General features: G+C 39.1%; 1 protein-coding gene across 13 annotated transcripts in view; it reads right to left on the bottom strand.

The window, feature by feature from the left end:
- Nucleotides 1–3,986: 3,986 nt before the first annotated feature.
- MYBPC1 (myosin binding protein C1) overlaps nt 3,987–11,976 on the bottom strand; it is a 70,794-nt gene continuing 62,804 nt past the window's right edge. For 4 of the 13 annotated variants that reach the window (XM_066319924.1, XM_066319930.1, XM_066319929.1 and 1 more), the window contains 3 exons: nt 11,780–11,916; nt 10,660–10,846; nt 3,988–4,905 (listed from right to left, as the gene is read on the bottom strand). In XM_066319924.1, the coding sequence (XP_066176021.1) occupies nt 4,805–4,905; nt 10,660–10,846; nt 11,780–11,916 (425 nt within the window). In that variant the 3' untranslated portion in view covers nt 3,988–4,804. Of the gene's footprint in view, nt 4,906–6,839; nt 6,880–8,179; nt 8,347–10,659; nt 10,847–11,779; nt 11,917–11,976 lie in introns of those variants that run through there. The other 9 variants (XM_066319918.1, XM_066319919.1, XM_066319921.1 and 6 more) reach the window with 4 other exon arrangements.

Genomic DNA, 11,976 nt, shown 5'->3' with positions numbered 1-11,976 from the left:
CGCCTCCGCAGGCCGCGGGCGCTCAGCGCCGCTGCCGTCCCCGGGGACATCGCCCGGGCGCGCTCCTCGTCTCCGCGGCGTCAGTGAGAGCCGCTCCCACCGCCGGCTGGCCGCCCTCGTTCCGCTGCTTTACCCCCCACAAGTTTTATTATGCAGAGAGGGGCCGCAGCAGGTGGGCAGAAGGATTTCTGCTGGAGCACAGCGTAAAGGCAGGGTTTGAGCAGCAGGGGAGCTCCCCGCAGGCAGCAGGACAGGGCAGCCGTGCCTGCAGGGAGGTGACCCCGCGGTATGACCCGAGGATCCCTCCACCGCCTGGAGCAGACCCATTGCCCGGGGACTTCTGCTGTAACATCTGCGCGCGGTGTTAGGACTTACTTCAGCACCTTGACTGGTTTAGAGAGGGCGCTTCAAAACAAATGTGCCATTTCAGAAATTGCGGAACATCAAGTTAGTTGAATTGGTCATGCGAAGGATTTTAGATGTGTCCCTGAATCTCCAGGAAGGTGTGTGGTTTCTGAGTGAGGCCAAGGAAAAGCCGTGTAGCTGAAGTAGAATGTGAAAAATACAACCTGCAGTGGCATCTTCTTGGTACTGGAAATTCTTTTATTCCACTGTGAGCCAGAGGCTGCAGCTTTTTCTCCAGACACTACAATTTCCTGAAAAGAGCCACTTCCTGTTATTCAAAGAGAGTTGATCCACTTCAACTGATAAACTTGTTATGTGTTTGGGTAGGTGTCTCTCCTGCAAGAGTCAGGAATGCTTGACACAGGTTAAACGGTGGTATCCAAATCCCACAGTGTGCCATGTACATTCCAAGTGCTACCTCATTCATCAGCTGATTTAATTTACAGATCACTAAAGCCAGTGTGATGCAGCAATTGTCATTAGAGGCCAAAGCAGAGGGAATAGGAACTGATAGTGAAAGAGAAGGTAACATAGTAAAAGAAAGTTTAGTAAAGAAAGTTTCAGCTACAGCCAACTAAAGAATGGCAAAAGGGAAATCTGACAGATTCACAACCAGTCAGATCCCCAGTCCACTGGAATCACTACATTTGGAAGAAGGTAAAACTCTGTTTAGTTTAATATCCTGTGAATCACTATGGTCAATGGGCATAATAGAACTGGTTTTTATGGAGACATTGCTCAAGCTCCTTGGACACCGGGAGAAAAAAAAGATAAACTAAGGAAGGAAGTGGAGGCAAAAGTAATTTGCATTAAAAGCAAGGGCCACATTAGAGGAAGAAACAGATTCCCTACTGAATTTATCACTGGGCTTGGGGAGGGGTAGTTTTAATTTCAAAAGTATTCAGTAACGAAGCATAGACTAAGAGAACACAAAATTTTAAGTCCTGCGTGTTTAGTCTTCCAGTGCTTCCTCGGCATTCAGGATAGCTTTGCTCCCAAAGCAGCAGCTTTACCTGTCAGTCAGGAAAGCAGGACATGAAAGTCAAGTGTCAGTAAGTACACTGTGCTTAAAATAGAATGCCTTTTGCCCCAGAATCTCAAAATGCAACAAAAGACTTCCATAAAGTAAGGGTCCCTTCATAATGCTCTGTAAAAGGTACCAATATTACACTTTTCTTTTTCCCCCTAAAAAAAGTTCAGGAAGCTTGAAATATTTCTTATAAAAGGAATATTTTTTAAAATTTCTGACTCTCCATAAAGACCTTATTAACAGTATATCCCAAGTAAATAATCTTTTAAAGACTGCTTGTCTCTTTTTTCTTCCTCTCCTTTATATTTGTGAGATTGTTTTCAGTAAGAGGCAAGTGTGCTGGCAGACTTGCTCCTTCAATGCAAAAGGGTAACTGCAGTGCCCGTATCAAGCTCCACATACACCAGATTGAGAATGGAGCTGTATTTCTACATTTATATGCCAAATAACCTTCCACAGACAAAGAAAGCAAATAGTTGCCTAGACAAGAACAAATATTTTCCTCGGGCCGCATTAAAAAGGAACAAAAATTGTTGAAATTAACTTTGATTCATCTTTGTGTGTCTGTCTGTATGTGTTTACACGTATTTGCTGTCCTCTGTTACTCCTAGGTCTCTTTCAGGTTCACTAATTACCTGGAAATCCCTGTGGCTTTGGAGAAGTTTCTTTGGAGCATTGTGTCACGTCTTCTACAGCATATTCTGCTGCTTCTATTCCCTCTAAGTTGCTTTTCCTGTAGTTGCTCTCTTTGGTACCTCTTTACTTTCTTAAGCTGGTATTAACTGCAGATGTCATTAGCATTTCTCTAACTCTGTGGGTTTGGTCACTGTTACATCCAGCAAATTCCACCCCTGGAGAATCCCATAGGGCAAATTACCATAAATCAAAACTTTGCCTTCTGTTATTCTCTTGATAAGGTCCTGTTTTAAATCACTAGAAATCCCTGTCCTGTCCCACGCCGTCCGATCATTTCTCTGAAAGTCGGTTAACTCTTTAATCCAGGGCGGTGGCTGCTCGGTGTAGGCTGAATTTAGAGCACATTAATGAGCACGTTAATGAGCACGTTAATTGCCCCTCCTGCCAGCCCCAGCCACGGCCCGGGGCATCCGCAGCCCCAGGGATGGCCAGCGGCAAATGCTGGGTTGTGCCAGGCGGGAGGAATTGAGGGCAACCGAGTACAACGCTGACTGTTCACTCCGGGAAAAGGAGCTTAGTTCGGCTTGGCGTTTAACAACGCTGGCCTCTGGGAGAAATTAGAGTAGCTAATTCCATCCACAGAGAGCCCACAGAAGCGGAGGTTGTGCTGGCTTCCAGGTTATTGTGTGTGGAATATTGAGACTGCGGAAGCAGATAAACATAATCTTGAAGCTGTAAACAGTATTCATACAAAGTGCAGGTGGCTGTGTGCCTCATTTTTGGGCGTACTGACACGCACAAACTGTAGCTTCTGATGCCGACTATAACAGACTGATACTGCTTTAAATGAGGGCTATATGCTTAAATGCTTAAACCTCTATGGCCTTTAATCAAACTGACCTTCTCCTGCAGCTTTCTGTGCTTCAAAATAGACGGAGGGAGTCTCAATTCACTGGTGAGATACAGAATAAACAGAAATTATTGATCCTGCGTGAAATTTTCTTTGTAGTAGATGTGTTGCTTTCTTTCACATTTGGGTGTAAATGAATGTGCATGTGGGAGGATTGATTTTGGCAGGAGCAGGGTGAAATGCAGGTGGGGTGTGGGGGGGTGTCCAGGATCACTGGGAATGCAGAATTGCTTCCCTGGACAGATAGCACCACAGAAGAAATCACAAAGATAAAAAGAAAGGAAAAAAATAATCAATCAATCAATTTATCTATCTGTCTGTCTATCTATTGTCTATCTGTCTGTCTCTCAGAGTAAGATTCACAGAACAACATGAGAAAATGCACTCAGATCCCCAGAGCAAAAGAAGTCGGAGCAAAACTGTAAAAACACCACTTCACCTGTGGCAGTTCAGAGTAACACATTCTTTTATTATTGCATAATTACTGACCACTGAATGTTTGAAAATGCACTGAGATCAAATAAACATCTTGTGATGTTTATACTACTTGTCTAAGTAGGCCTTTATCTTTATAAACCCTAACTGGAGATCAGTCATTAGCCAGTGAGCACATAACCTGCCCTATTTGTACAGCCAGAGTGAGAACTGGTAAATAAATGACAGGGCAATAGGGAACTGACAACCTGGCCAAAATATGTGTGACCTTGTGTCTCACATGCTTCAGGGTTTGCTGGAGACTTAGGGACAATCACCCCCTCTCCTAAAGAACTTGGAGGCTAATGATGCTGGAGTTGGAGAAGAAATGTTGCCATTCTGTCTTGTCTCAGGCACTTCAGCCACGCACAGTGGACTCACCAGTGCTATGTCCCTTTTCTGATGTGATAGCTACAAGAGCTCCATGAATTACTGGCAAAAGGCAGTGGATCCAGAATGGTGAAAGCCATCGTGGTTGGCATTTATCACATTTAAAATATCGAAAACGCATGGATTAAAAATCGCATGTATCTGCAGCGTTTCTCTCCACTCACATTCTGTGTCATGCATCTCAAGGTGTAAGCCCACTGGGTTAGGTGACTGCTGATACTGTTTTCCACTCCATATGGTGGGCACAAGTTCCTGCTTTTTTTAAAGTGGAAATAAAACAAGAAATGTGGTAAAATGGGACAGAAAAAAAAAAAAGTAAACAAGAATTTAATAGATCTTAAACACTTCATGTTTATTTTACATTAAATAAAACAATTTCAGTTAAGTTGAGAGACCGATGGGTTGGATTTAGGAAATCAAAACTTCTATAGGAAGATATGTTCAGCTTAAATGATCATTAATTACATATGCATTAGTTATGTTATAGTAAAACCATATTCTGTTAAACAATTCTCAGGTGAATAAGATACACTATCAGAGGTATGTTTTCCAAGGATCTTATTGCACATCTACTGGCTAATCCATGTACTTCCAGTCTTGAGAAAGATATGCTTTGTACCACTGAGTACAAAGTGACTGTCTCCTTATGCCAGTTACACAGCTTCCCCTCTTTCCTCATTAAAAAAACAGAACACGATATCAAACAGAAAATAAAGCCGAACATTACAAAATGTGTGTCGTCTTCAGTTCATTTCATTTCAACCTCAAAGCAATCCATGCGTATTCTTTCTTTTCAGTAAGAGCAGGTAGGGAAAACAAAAGGACAATTCAGAAAAAAAAAAAAAAAGTCATAAAATCCCCCACTGCACGTGTAATTTGTCATTGCAAGAACTAAAATGCTGTCTGTGATTCCGCTACCAGCTTCGAGTGCAGTGGGAGGAAGCGCTGTGGACGGACTCTCACTTCCCTTCGGTTTTGTCTGCCTGCACTTCTCGCATATACGAGTCAATGATATGTGGAGGCACTCCATCCATTAATAGCTTGAAGAACGAAAGCCCACCTACAAGCAAGGAAAACAGGTGATCTTCAGGTTGGAGGTCCTTGGAGCGACAGCTCTGCACCTTTGTTCTCTGGCATAAGTGACAAGTTTTAGGCAGTCCCTATCATGTACTTTGAGGTGTGGTAAAATTCAGCCCTGCTCAAAAGTCCAGTATGACATAACTGTTATTTAATTGGTACTAGACAGGTATTTCCTGTCCTGTTGTGCAGGGTGAATTTAATTTCTAGGCTATCATATATTCAGTCATTTATCTCACCACATGCAATAGTTTATGATAAGCTTCACTTCAAATAACTCTCCTGGCTTTCCATCGCACTGGGTGGAGTATGGTCAGAGATGGAAGTCAGTGCAGGAGGAACGATGAGATAACACTGGCCAGGATGAGTTGTGGGAAACATGCAGAGATATTCAATTAATTCTAGTTTTTTGTCTTAAAATGGTTTCTAGGTATTCAGCAAAATATTTACCATGTTGCTTGAAATAACAAGTGGGATCACATACATGAAAGAATCATATTAAAAAAGCCAGGATTTCAGATACAGTCTCCAGAGAGAGAGATGATGATGATGGATGCTGAAATTTTCGTCTGCTGGGGAAGTCTGAGGAATCATTTTGGATTTGCTTTTAAATTCACTTCAAAATTTCACTTTTGAGGTTCTTCAGCCTAGGGAAGGGAAAGCTCCAGGGAGACCTCAGAGCACCTTCCAGTACCTAAAGGGAACTTATAAGAGAGGTGGAGAGGGACTTTTCTCAAAGGCCTGTTGTGTTAGGACAAGGGGTAGTGGCTTCAAACTGGAAAAGGGTGGGTGTAGATTAGATGCAAAGAAGACTTTATTTACTGTGAAGGTGGTGGGGCCCTGGCACACACTACCCACAGAGCTTGTGGATGCCCCATGCCATTGGAATAAAAGCCATGGAAATCAAACACAAGTATTTCTGTTAGTTTCACTGAAATCCAATCACATTTGGAAGAAACAGTGGGGAAAAAAGATAAATATTTTGCTAAAAACTTTAGAATCTGCCCTTTCTCCAGACAAAGGGTGCAAATTGCTTTAAGAAAGCTATATACCATTACTATTCCCTTTACAAATCTGCATGAATATTGTGTTTTTCAAGTTACAAACCACCCACTGATAGCTGCACTTACCTTCTGAGCTTTTTCTGGAGCACACCAAAAGCTTTAAAGCAAAAATACATTGCCAGGGTGAAGATAACTCTGAATGCTTCAGCTAAATGCAATTGAGCTGATACTTACATCTTTTATGCTGAGTACAGATTTTTAAGAACTTAAAACTTCTATTAACACAAGGTTTATTCAATTAAAATGCTATTAGTTACTAGTGATTATGAGACTGTGCTGTCTAATTTAACATCATCATTGTGGCAGAACAGTTCGGTCCCAACCCTAGGTAGATGCACGATACAGACAAAAAAAAAAAAAAAAAAAAAGGAAAAAAAAAAGAAAAAAAAAAAAAGAAAAAGCATGCTTTTTGGCATTCTTTCAGCTTTTTGGCATTCTTTCAGCTCATGGAGTGCAAGTTGTGCTATGAATCATTCATTTTTAAAAGACGTTAACGCTGGAATAAATATTTTGTTTATGTAGAGGCATATTCCTATAAAAAATAACTTGCTAAAAATACAAAATGCTCTTTTTATTACTTGCATTTTATTCATGCTAATTAATCATGCTAAGTCATGCACTGTTAAATTCCATTGAAACATGCACCATTAGAAGATATGGGATGTACTACTAAGAATTACCATAACAAGCATTTACTAAAATCTGAATTTATATGCCTTAAATCCATCATGCTGCTAACTTATAAAGACATTTTCATTAAGTGACATAATGAAAATCATGCCATACTAGGCAGACATTGTATGACGTATAAACAGACATAAGCTTCATATGCAAGAACCATATGAAAGCTTACCTTAGATGACAATATACATTCAAAAATCCTTACTGTGTAACTAAGGGAGAGAGAGAAAGAGAAGTAACAATTTAATTGCAAACACAAAAGTGGAGAGAAAACGTTGAGTGAAATTATTATTACAATTATGTCAAGGTGATAATTTAATCCTTAGTCATGTAAAATATGTGGGAATAGGAGCACATGAAGAGTAAAAGGTAGGGATCCAGTTCCACTTCAAATTTATCATTAATATGTAAAAGCTAGATTAATAGGTACAAGTAACTATAAAAACCTCTAATTAGTCTAAAGTATAGATTGGAACCAAATTTTATTTATAATAAAAGTTTCCAAAATGTAGCTTCAAAGAAGCTAACACACACATATATATATATATGAAGTATTTTCCACCAGGGGAAAAAAAAGGCACACACATAACACCGAAGCATATATATATATATGTTGAAACTCTGTAAGGCAAAATAATCAAGTACAGACTAATTATATATCTGTGCACTAAAGTATGTACTTTGTCATATATCTACATTTACATTACTAAAGCATGCTATTTACTCTCTAGGAGCCCTTACCTTTAATTAAACATTCTGACTCTATAAAACACTCATATTCACTTATCTATGTGTATGTCTATAAAAGCACTAAACTTTTAACCTATTGTAGCCTTTTAAGAAAAATACCCCAGTACTTCAAAAGCTACAGAAACATTATCCAGTCTGATCTCCTCATGTGTTTCAGGACTGAAATTGTTAGTCTGGATGCATAATATAATTGCAGACCAGTTTCTGGGCATCACTGTCATTTTAAAACTGCACTGTTAATATTCTGAATCTGGGCAAGATTGCAAGGAAAGAGTAAAATTTTCTGAACCCAAATGAACTTGAATGTAAAATAAGCTCTAGAAGAAATGAAGTAAAATTTTCTGCTTGTATGTAATTGAATCAAGATTTTATCCTTAGAATTGATAGGTTAAGTTCAAGCATGGATTATCATTCTGAGCACCAATTTGTAGCCAAAGAGTAATCTGTTATAAAGAATGCCTTTCAGTGCAGCAAATGACTTCATGATACTTCTGGTCTTTCAAAAATTCTACAAACTAACTGAGAGCTGTTTTTCCAAAATGCATATTTCTTTCTCCTGGAAAGATTTAAGTGTTGTGGTCAAACATATTCACAGTCATTAAATAAATTCTTTGTAGATACATCTACTTTTATGAAATATGTCTAAAACCTTAGTAATTCTGATATTAAATACCCATTTGATTGGTATTTTCTTGATTAATTTCGCCTTCTTTGCTCATGTGACATAGACAATGTATGCCATGAGACTCTAGCTAGTTTGATCTAAAAAAGCAAAGAAATACACACTTTGCATGCAGAAAATGCATTTGCATGTGGAAAGAGAGGGTGGGAATGAAATGGAATGTCCAGAGGAGTACGCGCATTGTAAACCTGATTATCCCCCGCCAAGCTGAGTGGTTCTCCTGGGTTAATTACTCCATGATAGATCACTGCAGAATTAGAATATTTATAGTGGCATTTATTCACATTTGAAATTTTTCTCAGTTGATCATAACACCTTTTAAAAATAAAAGTGCTTATACAGTAACTTTGCTATCACCAACCTATTATTAGAGTCACCAACCTTTATTTCACTTCTAAGATAAAGGTTCTCCAAAGCTGTTTTTTTTTCCATAATAAAAGAAGCACTGCACCTTATCTAATTCTTTTCATCGACCTCAGTGGAGCTGATAAGGAATCAGCTCTTTAGTGCTTGTAATGGGAGATTTAGAGGGAAAATTCATTAACTACTTCGACAAACTCAAAAGATACATATGCTATTTTTTGTAATGAGATCCTGCATGTGTTATTGTCTTTCAAGGCAGATGAGAAAGAGTCATATATTACATGACTTTTTACACAAACATGTTTACAAAAAAAAGCCACTATGCTTGCAACTCTACTGAGTAGGTCACGTAACTTCCATCTTAAAATTCACTCAGCAAAACTTAAAAGCAAAGAACAGAAGATTGTATGTCTGAAACAACATCAATACATGAAAAACCTCTTATGAGGATAGAATAAATTTTTATAATTTTAACTGTGCTTATAAGTATCACTAAAATGTTTTCAGGATACAAGCATTACATTTAGCAACAACTAGGGGGTTAATTTTACACCTAAAATAGTGTAAGGAAATGGCTAAAAATGTAGAAAATTGTAGTGTACTGATAGTATTCATAGCCATAGCATTCCTAACTAGTCAGTTGTTCAAATATTACGCCCACTCTGAAATCCTAGGCTGTTCAGATAATTTTGGGGCTGAGTATTTATAAAGGCACAATAATTTCAGTTCTCCAATATGCCAGAGATGGATGGCTAAAAGTAATTCTAGCCAGCAAATGGAAACATAGCTTGCTACAATAAATACTCTTGCATGGCATAGAGTTCTCTAGGAGGACTTACTCCTAAGTCATACCTACTATCTGTAGTAACAGCACCGTAGCTTGTATGCTCTCCAGACAGGCTGCAGAGCCTTGAACCTGTTAGTCTTACTCAGACACAGTCAACTCTACCTCATCATCTTACAAATCCAGACCTTGATAGTTACTTGCTGGAATAAAGCTGAACCAGTTTAGAGCTGTACATATCAAAACAAACACACACACGCACACACTGCAATTAATTTCCAGTGAGTCAGAAATCCGCAGGTCTCTGCTCTGCATCAGCATGGTGAGCAGTCATCTGGGGAGCCCTCCTAAATGAACAAACAGGCTGGGAAACTTAAGAGGATGATAAATCAACATGTAAGTCAATAGAAGAGAGAAAGAAGATGTAATTATGTCTTTGCACTTTGGCTGTTTAAGAGTAATTTGCTATATTTGCCTAGAACAAACCCTGAGCCTATCCTGGTTTGCTAAGCTTCAGCTGCTGTGTTCACTTAGCAACGTAACTTGGCTTTTCAGTATTAAAAAATAGACAACGCAACTTTCTCAGGTGTTGAGGTCTTCTGTTATGCTGTGAAATAGAAAGTTTGCTTGTGATTTAGGAATACAATCGTACTTCCAGGATGAAGACATCGCCTTTTAAAGACAGTATTTTAAAAAGTGAAAACTAAGAAATGCATCATGCATATTTTCATTGCATTATTTAAGTGTTAAACTTAACATAGATCAAACATATATTGAAATGTCTTCCTGCTGGCAAATCTGAGCTGTGGGACAAGATACATCAGAAAATACAGAAAATGGAAACTGAAATGGAAAATTACTACAGTGCAAAAAAAATTTTAAAATGTGGTTTTCATTACAGACCAGCATGATGGAAGTAATGTAATTAAAGTCATATTGATGTCACCTAAATTCCCTCTGAATTCCTTAGTTAGACACTTCCTATCAGCTGGCTTTAGGCAGTTTTTCTTACTTATAACCTCGGAATAATTTTTTGAGAAACACTTAGTTTATTCCACAGTTGAAACTAAGCCTTTGGTGGGAATTAGTCCAGCTAAATATTACCCTGTCTTTTCCTAGGAAGTAATTTTCTGAAAAATATGGTCCTGAGATTATTCATTAGCTGTCCTATCCAATGTCCTGCTCCCATTTGTGGTATCCCAGTTAATTCTAAACTACCTAAAATTCATAAAAAATTATCCATCAATGGAAACAAAACAAAAGCAAGCAACCAATATTATTTTGTCCTAACAGAGCTACTGCTTTAATCCAAGAAAGCTGAACTCCCTCTTGCATTTGCCTCGCATCCTTTCAACTCTGTAGACAGTGCTCAGGCAAAGAGCATGTTGGCAATGTTTGAAAGCCCTTACTTACCTCTTACTTCCAGTTTACAGTCCACTTCTGCCTCTCCCAGCTCATTGACTGCTCGGCAGGTGTAAGTGCCTCCGTCATAGGGGCTGGGCTTGCGGATCTCCAAGGTACAGACTCCCTGGTTGCTGAACATCCTGTACCTTGGGTCATTCATGATCAGCACTTTGTTTTTCATCCAGGTTATTTTGGGCTGTGGTAAAAAACAACAACAACAACAACAAAACACAACAACCCAACGAACAAACACAAACAAACAACAACGACAACAAAAAAAGAAAGGCCAAACGCACAGATCTGTGAACTGAAATATTTCGTCCCCTGTTTTGTGGTGTTTAGTTAAAGCCGAGCAATCAGAAATGATAAAAAATAGATGAAGTAGTGATAAAAAGGAAACTGTAAATCTTAACTCAAAGAGAAGCATTGGCTGCTTCATACATCTGTTTTTTAGCTTTTTTTTTTCTTAAGTGCAGCCCTTATCACCTAATTAAAGCTGTAAGTACAAGTCTGTTATCAATACAAGGACTGTATAATGATAGCAAACATCTGATCATCAGCTTTTGACACCCAATTACTCCAAGTCAATAGGAAAAACATATTTTTCCACAGTAATTTGCACAGTCAGAAACTGTGAAGATGAAGGGTAAACAGTACTCCAGATTTCTCAATTTACTAGCCAGTTCAGTTTCTCACACCAGAAAAAAGATCTCAAAAAGACACAATTCAAAAGAAGCTGCAAGACACATTGTGCAGTGGGTCTGAGAAACAACATGGCACCCAGAGCATTCCTGCAATGTGTTTACTTAGAGAATAATTAGCTCTTTATAGAATAATTATGGCTTTATTTTAGTAACAGCTTTTAGTGATATATTAACTTTACAGCTGTTGTCAGTGAGAGTCCCAGTGAAGCCCAGCCTTTTCCTGAGGTTCTGCTCCTTCACTGAGTTATCTGTGCACTAACTATTGTAGTGCCTGTAGCACAGGGAAGCAGCTCCTTTATTTTTGTATTCTTTAGAACCCACACCTGTCTGTTTGCCTTCAGCCTGGCTCATGAGTAAAATGGTAGAAGTGGCATTTAGTTTTTACTGTCAGGTTCAACTCTCTCGTGTTTTAAGCTGTGCTGTACCTTGGGGTTGCCCCGGACACTGCAGTTGAGGGTGGCATTGTAACCAGCCACAGCAAACGTGTTCACCAGGGGCTGAGTGAACAGCGGCCGCTCGCTGAAGTCAAAGTCATCGTAAACTGGGTATTTGTAGACTTTACCTGTGAAGGGAAAATTAAACATTTATCAAAAGAGTGCTGGCAGGTAGCTTAACACCCAAG

The sequence above is a fragment of the Sylvia atricapilla genome, chromosome 5 (genome assembly GCF_009819655.1).
Source record: "Sylvia atricapilla isolate bSylAtr1 chromosome 5, bSylAtr1.pri, whole genome shotgun sequence".
NCBI lineage: Eukaryota > Metazoa > Chordata > Aves > Passeriformes > Sylviidae > Sylvia > Sylvia atricapilla.
This window is presented reverse-complemented; position numbering and strand designations above follow the sequence as displayed.